A 13208-nucleotide genomic window follows, 5' to 3' on the forward strand; every position below is an offset into this window, starting at 1 on the left:
ATCCTTGTCAGTTTCTGCTTAAACATTATCCCCACCCCACCCCTTTTTGCATCCTCTCCTCTAACCGGCCTGAAAAATCCACCCAGGACACAGACTGCATGGCAGAGGGTTGACTAGAGTCGGCTCTCACTAGAGCTTACTTCGTTGGAGCTATCTTTTGGGAGATGAAACTGTGAAGTGACTCCCTCTAAAGATGGGTTGCTATAGGGCAGATGAGTGGCCATCAAGGATCAAAGGTACAGACAGATGTGTTGTTAGGTACAGACAGATGTGTTGCTGGAGACCTGGTCAAGGCCTTTGCCTCCCTCAGCCACTGGAACAGGATATTTGCTTACACTGAAAGATCGCTGTTCTCTGATCCCGGAGCAGGAAGCCAGACAAGCTGAGGTTGTCTGAGAGCATCCCTTCCTCTGGCTATCTGCTGTCCCAAGCTGGGTGGCTGAAGGGAGGTGGCACTCTCTGAGAGCCACGATTCTCCCTACAGAATCCATCTTGATCGAATACGGTGGTTCTCCCATAGCACAGTGTGGGTTTCCACAGTTTCATCGTCAGCTGCAACTAAAAGGATGGACCCTAGTCTGAAAATATTAAGTGGAAAACTCCAGAAACAATTCTTTAAGTTTTAAATGATGTACATTTCCAAGGAATGTGATGAGCCTCTTGACACGTTTTCTGTACTTGCCAGAGTGTGAGTTGTCCTTCTACCCAGTGTATATACCCTCTAGGTGCTGTCTTCCAGGAAGCCATTTAGTAGCTGTTTTGGTCATCAGATTACTCAGGGTGATTACCACAGTGTTTAAATGATGCTTCATTTTCCTAATCCTGGTCATGGTGGGGGAAGAATACATGCAGGCCATTCATAGATGACAAAGAGAAGCCATAAAGATGGGGAGATGTCTTGGTCTGTAAAGTGCTTGCCCTGAGTGTGAGCCCCAGATCAATCTCTCTGTAAAAAAAAAAAAAAAAAAAAAAAAAAAGCCAGGGAAGGAAGGTGTGTGCACCTGCAATCCCAATACCGAGGACCCAAAGACAGGAGAATCCCTGGGGGCTTGAGGGCCAGCCAGCCTGATCAGAAGGGTGAGTCCCGTGTCCTAGTGAGAGACTCTGTCTCAAAAACCAAGGAGGATAGTCCCTGAGACTTCACAGCTAAGGTTTTCCTCACATACAAGCACACATATGTACATGTATGCCCTTCCAACACATCCATATACAAAAATATAAAAAAGAGAAACCACAGCTGCTGAATGAAAGCGAACACTCTTGATTTAACAGTAAAAAAAAAGTCTTTGCTGAAGTTGCTAAGGTCTACCAAGCATTATCCTTGAGACTACAAAGAGAAGAAAAATACCAGTATTCTTTTTGCTGTCACATCTCAGATTGCAAAAGGCATAGCCGTCTTTCCCCAAGGAAGGGGCCATGGAAGGGTGCAGCCTCTCTGGTGACTCAGAGGACCCCACCTCACCCTCGGGATCCAGATTCCCTCAAGTTGCTGTGATGTAACCCAGGGCACATGGGTGGACAAGTGAAGCTGTGGTCAGAGTGGAGGCGCCAGCAGGAAAGCGCTGTGTGGGCAATCGGCTGGGAGCTCCAAAGGTTTTGATTTATAATCTTTGTTTTGCAAGGCTCGGGGATTTTTCCCTTCAAGAAGCACTCAACTTCCTTGAATTTTAGACCTTTCACAAATATTTTCTTAGGAGGAAATGAGAAGAAGAAAAGCTCCCCCAAATGCCTGCCGCAGCTACTCACTTCCACCATGAATCACAAACACAAAACCACAGCTCGGCGGCTCACTAGGCATTTTCATAGTTCATCGCTGGGGATCATTTAGCAATGTCACTGTCATCTGCAGACAGACAAGTGGACCCATACAGGCATCCCTCTGGGTCCAGAAGGTTGACATCTTATAAAAGGATTTGCATACCACCCTGGGCTCTAACTCATTCCTAGGAAATTATCCTGCTCAGTATAGGCTGCTCTCCCTTAGGCACTCCCTTGAGGTGGCATTCTCGTGTGTGTGTGTGTGTGTGTGTGTGTGTGTGTGTGTGTGTGTGTGTGTATGTGTGTGTGTGTCTGTGTCTGTGTGTGTCTGTGTGTGTGTGTGTCTGTGTGTGTGTCTGTGTGTGTTTCTGTATCTGTGTCTATCTGTGTCTGTCTGTGTTTGTGTCTATCTGTGTCTGTCTGTGTATCTGTCTGTGTTTGTCTGCCTGTGTGTGTCTGTCTGTGTCTGTTTGTGTATAACTGATCCACTGTGGCTGCGTCAGCTGGGACACAGTACTGATCCCACCTGCGTGAGTGTCACCGTAGAAACAAGTGTGTATTTTAGAACTGAGTACGGGTGTCTTACCCTAACATCACCAGACTTCGCCGAAGCAAGTTTTCACCTGGGAAGTGCTCGTTGGTTTTTCTGGCAGTGCCCAGTGAACGAACTGATGGCAGTTTTACAGATTGAGTAACTGGAAAAACTACTGGGCCCATAAATCAGAAACTTCCTCCACACGCCTGGCAAGAAGTGAAATCTGATACAGCAGTGAGAGCCTTGAGCTCAGAAGGAGTCTGGGAAACCCCCACCAAGCAGTCTTCAGAGGCACCAACTCCCTGCCTCTGTCCAGCCAGGCCCTGGTCACACAGTACACCCCTAGGGCTTTGGCTGTCTTTCCTTCTCTCTTCCCTCCTTGCTCCTTAACCTCGCCCTTCCAAATGGAAATCCTGGAGGACTTTAGTCCACTAAGTGCAAGTGTGTTTTTCCGTTGATGAGGGTCACCCTCAGTTTTCTCGCTGTAGACTGGTGGCCAGCTTGCTCGCAGGACACGGCTGCTCTGTGAGCTGGAGGGCTTATCTACCTTCCTGGGTCGCCCCAGAACACACAAGGCCCTGGAGGCTTCTTCACCCTAGATATTACCCAATGGGGAGTTCCAGGAAGAGAGCAGGAGGCCCCATGAGTGGAGGCCCCCTCTTCTCACAGTCTCACAGAGAAGCAGTGTAGGCTAGCCCCTGGGGGCAGCCTGGTCCTGCAGCATGCTACTGTAGATCCTAGCAACTGCCTCTTGTCCCTTAAAAGGAGAAACGTTATTACTGAGTTCTACTGCTCTCATTTCCCCCTCCCCTGCCCACACCTTGTAAACAGAGTTTTTTTATTAAACGGTCCCCACAGAGCTTTCCCCGCTGGAACTCAGATCCCAACAAGAAACCCTCCTCACTGTGGAGCACTGCACCCGGAGCCCTGTGGCTCAGCACTTTCTCCTGAGTCTGTCATCTTTCAACCCATAGCCCGGTGTGGTCAAGCATTAATGGAACCACTTATTACACCGAGCCTCTGGGAAGTGAAAAAAGGTGCCTACCACATCCCACAGCTGGTGAGCAGAATCCTATGAAACCGTGCTCTGTTTGACTTACAAGCCTCACTCGCAACCGCTGGGCTTTCTTGTGCCCAGGACTGGGTTAGATGGAACCCATAAAGCACCTAGCAGCCTCGTTAGGACTCCAACAGAGAGTAGATTAAAACAACAGCCATCCTGCATTCAAAGACCCACAGTCTTAGTCTTGCTTTACCACAACCCTAAGGTTCAACCCTTATTCCAATGCCACACTGGAGACATAATGCCAACTTCCCGGTAACCACCACATCACAGTTAAACTGCAATAACATCACCCTAAGCACAGCCCTGGTCCTCCCAGCCTTACCCTGAACATCCCCCACAATAGGCAGAGATGTAGACCCTCTAGTAAGGTGCGAGGAGCTCTGGGGACCCTCCTTACTTTTTGCTCCTGGAAGTTGTTGCCTCCCTTGTCCCCATTTATACTCCAAAGGCATTTAACCAGAAGACATTTGTACAACATCCACTTCCTAGCTATCATCAAGCTGCAGACTTTCATGCAAGGGCCTCGGGGAGGGTCAACTAGCACTGTAGCACGGTGTCTGAAACACAGTGGGGTGCAGAGAGTCTTGGTGGTGGTGGTGGTGGTGGTGGTAATGGTGATCTGTAGCCTTCACCACTGAGCTGTAGGTTGTGGCCAGGTAGGAGGCCAATAGCTCAACTCAGCATTCATAAAGGGCTGTGGCTGTGGCTGTGGCTGTGGCTGTGGCTGTGGCTGTGGCTGTGGCTGTGGCTGTGGCTGTGGCTGTGGCTGTGGCTGTGGCTGGGGCTGGGGCTGGGGCTGGGGCTGGGGCTGGGGCTGGGGCTGGGGCTGGGCCAGGAGGAGTCCTTGTAGTTTGCATCTGAACTGTCTCCCTACATTTTGAGGCTTGATCCCCGGGGTGGTGCAATTTGGAGTTGGTAGAAATTTTAGGAAAGGGGAGATGGCTAGTGGGAGGTGAGGGGGGGTGGAGCTAGTGGGAGGTCCTTCGGTCACTGGTAGGAGGGGCTGATTTGGGACCATGGTATCTTCCTCTTCATCTCTTGCTTCTTAGCCATGAAGTGAGCATCTCACTTCTCCACACATTCTCTCTGGCTTGGCAATCAGAGGTCTGAAGCAGTGGGTCTGGTCGGTCTTGGACTAGAACTTTCAAAACTATGAATCAAAGGTAAACCATTTCTTCTCATTCGTTAACTCCCACAGGTATCTATCTTGTCATAGTGATGGAGAACTTTATGTAGTTCTCTTCTAAAACCAAAGCTGGGGGCCTGGCGATTCTCAGCTCTGAGAGGTCTTTAGAAAAGAGAAATACCCAGATTCCATTAGAGATTTGGGGCTCTCTTTGGACCAGATATCCTCATTTGGACTTACAGGCAGGGGAAAGGAAGAGGGGGTTATGGGAAGTGAACCCTGACTAGATGCTTCCTGAGTGGAGCAGTGGGATTCTAGAGGACCCGTAGCCCCTGCCCTCCTGAGTGAGCTGAGGCTTGCCTCAGCAACGCAGATATGTCTGCTCTGGGCCAAGCATAGCAGAAGGAGGAGATCCACTGGCTCTCCCACACAGGAGACAGAAGACACACTGGTCTCTACCTTCCTCAAAGCTGTTCCCTGACCCCCTAGCCCTGTGCTCAAAGCTGGATTGCATGCCCTGGGCTACATCTGGGGTTCACTGTCATTCTGGCTGATATGGAACACACTATATGGACCAAGCTGGCCTAGAACTAACCAAGATCCACCTGCCTCTGCCTCCCAAGTGGTGGGATTTAAGATGTGTACCACCTAACGAGCCCAGTCTTTTTTTATCATTTACACAAGTGCATCCCAAGGCCAGCCCTGCCCTGCCCAGAGCCTAGACACTGTAAGTCTCAGGTATCTTTGTTAGCTGGGTATATGGTAACTCCACGAAAGCCCAGTACTCTTTTTGAGAAGTCTCTCTGGAGAAAACGATCTTGAACTATTTGTACGTTTTGAAATGGGAGACAGAGCCCTCCCTTCTCATCTCTCCTGGGAAGAAGCCAAATCTAGAATCACACATCGGCTGCATTAGGCCGCAGGATGTACAACTCAGCCTGGTCACTCTAGGTGTCTCTGCTGGCCAGAGATATGCTAGGGTAGTTGGGAGGGGAGGGGACAAAGTATGCCCTATAAACCTTAGGTGGCCTTTCTACAGTTCCAGAACTGCCCCCAGCAAACAGCCAGAAAGGGGACATGGAAGGGAAATGAAATTCTCAGCTGAGGTTTGAGAGATAGGGGTTCTACAAAGCAGTAAGTAGTTATACCTGGGAAAAGAAAACCTTCCCACTGATTTGGCTTCTCCTGTGTAGGTGGTAACACTGATCCTACTGTAAATACTGTACCCCCAAGTCAGCTAAAGCTACCCCTAGTGGAGCTGTTTGTTGTACCTCCTTGGGCTGCTGAATCTGAGCCCTTATTTTATTCCAGAACAAGTCTATATGAGTCTCACCCCCACTCCCTCCTCCCTTTCCTTCTCCCCCCTCCCCACTTTCCTGTTCTTTACCTAAGTCCTCATGGCCAAAAGAACCTGCGCACTGATGGCTAACATACTAACCACTAGAATCAGATACCACACCACGCCAAGTACCCTACTTAGCAGATCTCATTTCATCCTTCTGGTAATCCCATCAGACGGAGGCTACTGGCTCAGAGAGATTAGGATGTGTGCTAATGTCACACAGATGCTGAGTATAAACTCAGAACAAGAGCCAAAGCTCAGTGAATCCAAAACCCAGGCACTAAGCGGCGATTCTAAACCCTGGCCCACAGACCAGCAGCCTGAACTAATATCACCTGGGACCACAGAAGAGATGTTCCCTCCAGACTGTGTGTCGGACACTGAGCATTGACAAGTTCAAGGTTAGATCCTTGTCTAAAGCAGTTCCCCACAGCCCACCTGCCTCCTACAACCAGCCTTGACTCCCAAAACCCTTGTTCAGTTGCTTTGTAGGTGAGCAGGCCTTCTGCCCAGTTTTAGAGCAGAAGCCTGAAGCTAGCAGAGGTTCTCCAGGCCTTGTGGCCAACGACATCAAGGCACATTGGCCTCCGTGAGCATCCTGCCTGCTGCCGGGACTCTCCACACCCCTCCCCCAGCTTCCTCTGGTACTTGCATCCTAGCCTCTGCCTGCCCGGTGCGCTTCTGAAAGAGCTTTAGCCATCACAATCCCTGCAGTGCTTTCTCCCCAGACATCTCCCCCTCCTTCCCTGTCCTAGAATGTCCTCTCTGTCATGTCACTGCTTTGTCTGGTCAGACATGGCCTGTCCAAAAACCACTATCAGGACAGAGGCCAGCAACTGCTTGGGAAACCTGGCCGGGCTCACAGGAAATGTTTAGCACTACTAGGCATGCAGGGTTTGGCTTCTCAAAGCAAAACACAGCTGGGTGGACAGCGGCCGACAGTGGGTGCTTATTCTATCCCAGATTTCATGCATGGCGGCCTCGGGGCAGAATGTGATGGGACCAGCCTAGACACTGCAGTGCGCTAAGGACATCACAGTAGCCTCTGGCCTGAGAGCCTATGAGAACCGGGGAGGATGACTCCACTCTGGGCTGAAGACCTCACCCAGGACCTTAGCCTCTGATAGCTCCTACACCACGGTCAATATCCCCAGGTTATAAACCATACACAACTTAAGACTCACCTCCTTTACAGATTGATGGAGCACCTATAGTGTGTCAGGCATGATGTGAGATGTTAGGGACAATGTGCCTTTACTCTCAGAGTGTTCCTGGTTCGAGGAGTGGCCTAACTGGAGGAAGAGTGAAAAGCTCTACAGAGGGCAGCATGGCTCTCAAGCTGGCACCATGCCTATGCCTTCACATAGGCCTATCTGCTTGCCATTCACAGCCTATAGCAATCAGTGCAAGGGCCAGGCCCCACCCACCAGCTCATAGCCAATCCCAGGCCTTCTCTATTGTCCACTCAGACTTGATTCTGTCCTAACATCTGCAAGCCTTGGCCGTAGATGCCTATTGAGTTTTGATCTCGGAGTGCCCTAAGCTTCAAGCTGAGTTCATCTCTCCCCATTTCTGGCTGCCCTTGAAAGCCCATGTCTGGGTGCTCAAGACCCCAGAACCTTGCTACCTTCGAGTAGCCTGCCTGCTGCTCATGAAGTCAGACTTGCTGGGCATCTCCTCCTCTCCCTGCTACTCAGCAGGTCTCTCTCAACCTTTCCTGCTAAGGAACTGACCTCAACATCAGCCTCCCCCTCCCCCTGGTTCTCTTGGCTCAGAGAGGACAAATCGGTTTTCCCCTTGGTTCAGCAGGACAAGGTCGGCTGCAACATTTCAGAAAGAACTCCCTAAGTGGATGCGAATGGAAAAAGCAACATAAAAAGCTCAGAGAAGGAGACCAGTTTACCAAGTTCAGACTTCCCATCCTAAGCTAGAAAAAAGTCTAGTCAGAGTTGGGGGCAGGGGGGCAGGCAGGGCAGGGATGGCTGTCTGCCCCTCCCCTCGATCATTTTATACTATTCACTTTTTCCACAGGAACCTCCTCCTCCCTCTAAGAAGAGAAGCTTGGTGGCAAGTGGACAGAATGGGCTCTCTCTCTGTCTCCATCTCATGTGTTTATGCGCACGTACATCTCTGTGTGCATGTGTGTGTGTCTATGTGTGCCTGTGTGTGCCTGTGTCTGTGTGTGTGCATGTGTGTGTGTCTATGTGTGCCTGTGTGCGTCTGTGTCTATGTGTGTGCATGTGTGTGTGTGTCTATGTGTGCCTCTGTGTGTCTGTGTCTCTATGTGTACATGTGTGTGTGTGTCTATGTGTGTCTGTATGTGTGTGCATGTGTGTGAGTGTGTGTGTGTGTGTCTGTGTGTGTATGTCCATGTGTATCTGTGTGTGTGTGTCTGTATGTGTGTGTCTGTGAGTGTCTGTGTGTGTGTGTCTATGTGCACATGTGTGTCTGTGTGTGTCTCTCTCTCTCTGTATGTGTGGTGAAGGACCATATCAACACCACAGAGAACACTGGGGAGGAGGGTGAGTGAGAGAGGTTGGAGGAGCTGTGACAAGGATAAGGATAAAGTGAGGTTTACAGAGAACTGGTACTTGCACTCCGGATGCTGCAGTCCTCTCAGGCCCGTGACACAGGGGTTAGCGTTGTTGCCTCCTTCCTGATGAGCACCTGCCCCACAGCACCCTCCCCACCCCCAGGAGGAGACTCACCGAGATGGAGGTGGTGATGGTGGTGGTACCAGCGGCTGTATTCTGGTCACTAGACTTCCTCTGGCCTCACTGCTTCTGTGAGGACCGGGTGCTCTCTCCACTGAGCGTCTGGGCACAGGCCTGGCATTCTGAGGGTCAAATTCCTCCTCAGGGATGACCTCCTCACAGCGCGCCCCACGGAAGCCAGAACGGCAGATACAGACCTGGGGCCTGCTGCAGGAGCCTCGGTTCTGACAGGGAGGCTGACACACAGCTGTGGAAACAGGGAGAGAGCAATGACCGCAGGGCCAAGTCCTATGAGGCCATGAGCACCCACCGACTACACACTAGAGGCGTCTACCCTAGGGAGAGGACCTTGCCCAGCCTCTCATGGACATGGGAGGCCCACCACCTACCCTCAGCCTCCTGAGGCTTCTATGACCTTTTCTCTCCCTGTTACCCACAGGTCTCCAGGATGAGTATGTCTTTGAGTTTTGAACAAGAGTTGTGGCGTGGGCTCTTACCACACCATCAGAAGGACACACCAGAAAGGAAAGAACTACCTGGTATCCCACTTAGGCTTATATGTCCACTCCTATTGGTTATAGAAACGCCAATTACAGACATTTTATTTTGTATCCTCTGGTAGTTTCAGAGCTTCAAAATAAAAATTGTTACTGAGTAGATTATCAATAAACACTGAGTGAATGAATGAATGAATGAATGAATGAATGAAATCTTTATGGGAGAGGTTCAACATTACCCTAAGAGCCAGTAGTTTGTGTCACTTATGAGCTATACAGCCTAGGCCTATTTTCTGGTGAATACCAAGGGTGGGCTGAGGAGACTGGGAAAATATAAGAGCCTCTCAAGATAACACACCCACTTCTGTCTGTATCCTCTGATAGCCCCTGCTTCTCATCCCTGGCTCAGCAAGATAGAATTCTGGTGTGGGTAATGGGATGACTCTGCTCAGCAGGTCCTAATCTGTCTTGGAAACAGAGTGGAAGCAGAAACTGGCTTCCTCTAAGTGGGTTCTCTCAGCCTACAGGCCTCGACCCCTTTGGGAGTTAAGCAATCCTTTCACAGAGGTCACTAAGACCATTGGAAAATATAAATGTCTTCATTATGATTCATAGCAGTATCAAAATTGCATTTATGAAGTAGCAACAAGATAGTTTATGGTTGTGGTCAGCACAACAGGAGGAACTGTATCTAAAAGCCACAGCATTAGGAAGGCTGAGAACCACTGCTGTGGTGGAAGCCACCACCATGAGCAGCCACCACTGTCGTGAGCCTCCACCACGAGCGGCCACCAGTCCTCCCATGCATGGCTTTTGTCTTCTCTGGACTTTACTATCCAACCAAATCCAGAGACATGGCAGTAATCTGCAGCCACCTAAATCCCCACAGAGGCCCACACTGGGATGTAAGGCCAGGCCTCTTCCTTCCTGGACCTCTGTGGAGAACAGGGTTGACCATGGCCTAGGTCATTCTGGGTAGTCTAAAGCAAGACCCCACCCACCTGCCTCTAATTCCCTTAGTAAGTAGTTGTTGAGCCCTTCCGAGGGCTCCACCACAAAAGACTGAAGTCATCTCTCTTTCATAAGCAGTTTGCACACATGAGGGAGACTAACAGGAAGCAAGAAACAACAGGCCACAAGACAGAAGGAAGACATGGGGCGCCAGGCCATTCAGATGAAGTAGTCCAACACTTCACTGAAGAGGGAGGAGCAGTCCAGAGGGAGTGGACTAGGAAGCTGTGAGTGGCCTTCCAGAGGCAAGCACAGCCTCCTGGAGGCTAGAAGCTATGAAGCCTGCTGAGGAGTGGACTAGGAAGCTGTGAGTGGCCTTCCAGAGGCAAGCACAGCCTCCTGGAGGCTAGAAGATGAATGAGTCCAGGGAGGCCACCGGCTCATGCGGGTGAAGAGAGAGAGTAACCAAGGCCATTCAAGGTCACAGAGGAAACAGAGAGCCCCAGTTGTTCTAAGTGATTTTGAAACCATCAGAAACCCCTACATGCCTGCGGGGTCGGGTTTGTGGGAAATTTTCGGAGAAAAATTCCACATTCTAACCACCGGCCATTTTAGATGGAACTCTGCAATGCTTAATCTTGGTTGTCAGCTCGACTGCCAGCTAGGTAAGTCCCCTCGCAGAGTTAGAGGGAGATACGCTCCTGGGCTCGTTCTTAAGGCATTTTCTTGGCTGAGTTCTTTGAACCAGGAAGACCCTCCACGTGAGATGATCTTCCGGTGGCAGCCGGATATGAGGAGATGGGGCCTCTCTCTCTGTGTGTGTGTGTGTGTGTGTGTGTGTGTGTGTGTGTGTGTGTGTGTGTGTTTTGGGTTTTGCCTGCTCGCCTTCCTGTTGTCCTGTCATGCTGGCAGGGGTCTTCTATGCAGTTTGTGCCATGAGCCCCTGAACTCTGCGGCTGCTTCCACTGACATCAAAACCCAGTGTGGACTGAAGACCAGCGCTTCCCCAGGAATCCTCTAGACCTTCAGTGCCAGATGGGGACCACTGAGGCACCCTGTCTCACAGATTGAGCAGCTTCTGGGCTGTCATTCTCTCCAGTGTGAAGACAGCTATTGTTGGACTACCCAGACAGTATCCTGAGAGCTAATTTAATAAATCCTTTCAATACACACTCATTGTGTTCCTCTAGAGCAGCATCCTCAACCTTCCAAATCTGCAAACCTTTAATATAGTTCCTCATGTGTGGTGACCCCCGACAATAAAATTACTTTGTTACTACCTCATAACTGTAATTTGCTACTGTTATGTATCATAATGTAAATATCTGATATGCAGGATAGCTAATATGCAACCCCCCCCCCCCAAAGGAGTCTCAACCCACAGGTTAATAACTGCTCCTCTAACGAACTCTGGCTAACACACTCTCCAAAGCTCCAGCACATGTTTTTCCTTCTTGGGACCCCTCAGTGTCCTTAAAAGACAAGCACACATTAACAACTAGAGACCTCCCAGCTCTGACCTCGCTAACAACACTCTAAGTCAGTCCACTCTGGCTGAACCTGCTTTCTGGCTTCCTAACCTGGCCGCTTGCCTGAGTGCCACTCGTCCCTCAGAGTCACCTTTCCTGCCCTGGTGACCCATCATTCAGTGACTGCTGCCTCCTCTTTGAACAGACCACTCGTCCAGTGGATGGGTTTTCGTGTTGTGCCTCTCTGTCCCCATTTGTACAGTCGGCCCTTAGGAGTGCGATCAGTTGAGCTCCTAGCATACAAAGCACAGTCACATTATCTTTCTTCAGCCACTCTCCAGTGGGTGCCGATATATTCACAATCTCATTTAATCCTCTCTACATGCTTATCATTCCTATCTCCCCCACATCGCCTCTGAAAGTCAGGGAGATTAAGAGACCCGCCTAAGGTCACCTAGCTAGATAATGGAGCCAGCACTCAAATCTTTGCCCAAATAGCCCATCCTTATGCTTCCTCACCAACTCCCGGCATGACTTGTGCGCCTCTTTCCTACCATCTCTGAGTCCAGTCTTGGATAAGACAACAGGATCCATTGGTTTCAAACTATGCACCAAAGGCGCCATTGGAAACCCAGGCCTGGGAATACTACACATTCCAGGTTGGCCCAGGTTGGCCCTGGTGGATGATGAAGGCTCCAGGCCTGTTTGCCCTTCTAAAGTCACATGGTAAAATTCAAATTATGAGGGAAGATGTGTGCCAGCCAGCTCATGTACCTGCTTTGATAAGTATTCTTAGAGCACTCACAAGGTCTGAGATATGATAGAAATGTTTCTCGTGCACTTGTGCAGAAAGGACACATAGATCCACAGAACAAGCGTGATGTTGGCCAGAGCCTATTACTCAGGCAGGATAGAGTGATAGTTAGGGAAAGTTTCCTGAAGTAAGTGATGCTGACCAGTTGTTCACAGGATGAGATGGTTGGAAATCCTGCCCAGCAAGGCTATTTGAGGGCCAGGCTGCCCAATCAGTGGGTAGTAAGAAGAGTGTCTTAGTTTGGGTTTTATTGCTGTGTAGAGACACCATGACCAAGGTAACTCTTATAAACATAAGCATTTAATTGGGGCTGGCTTACAGTTTCACAAGTTCAGTCCATTATCATCATGGCCGGAAGCTTGGCAGCTGCAGGAGAAGGGTGCTGGAGAAGGAGCTGAGAGTTCTACATCTTGATCCACAGACAGAAAGGAGGAGACTGTCTTCTGCAGTTAGCCAGGAGGAGGCGCTCTTTCTCACTGGGTGGAGCCTGAGTACCAGGAGACCTCAAAGCCCTCCTACACAGTGAAGCACTTCCTCCAACAAGACCAAACCTCCCTCAATAAGGCCACACCTCCTAATAGCGCCACTCCTGATGGCTGAGCACTCAAAGAAATGAATCTATGGGGGTCAAACCTATTCAAACAACAACTGAAGGATTCTGACCACGAGCTAGATCCTAAGGTGAGGGTATCTTCTTTGGTGCCTCAGTGTCCCTTTCTTTCAGGTGCCTGATCCCCACGTAAGCAGATAATTCCAGAGAATTGTAAATCAAACCCTTTCCCAAGCACAAACTGCCAAGCACAAGATTTTGGCCAATGCCTAGCCATCGTCCGTCTGTCCAAATACAACTAGCTACCACATGAGCACCTGCCCAGGCCCACCCCAGCACCATCTCAGCCACAGACACTCTCTGCTAGGGCCAGCTCAGCAGACAAA

At 50.1% G+C, this 13208-nt stretch overlaps 1 protein-coding gene across 4 annotated transcripts in view; it reads right to left on the minus strand.

Moving 5' to 3' along the window:
- Ltbp2 (latent transforming growth factor beta binding protein 2) overlaps nt 1-13208 on the minus strand; it is a 93347-nt gene that overhangs the window by 61940 nt on the left and 18199 nt on the right. For all 4 annotated transcript variants that reach the window (XM_017314966.2, XM_006515502.4, NM_013589.4 and 1 more), the window contains exon 3: nt 8536-8788. In XM_017314966.2, coding sequence (XP_017170455.1) covers nt 8536-8788 — 253 coding nt within the window. The remainder of the gene's footprint in view (nt 1-8535; nt 8789-13208) is intronic.

Source organism: Mus musculus, chromosome 12 (assembly GCF_000001635.26).
Source record: "Mus musculus strain C57BL/6J chromosome 12, GRCm38.p6 C57BL/6J".
NCBI lineage: Eukaryota > Metazoa > Chordata > Mammalia > Rodentia > Muridae > Mus > Mus musculus.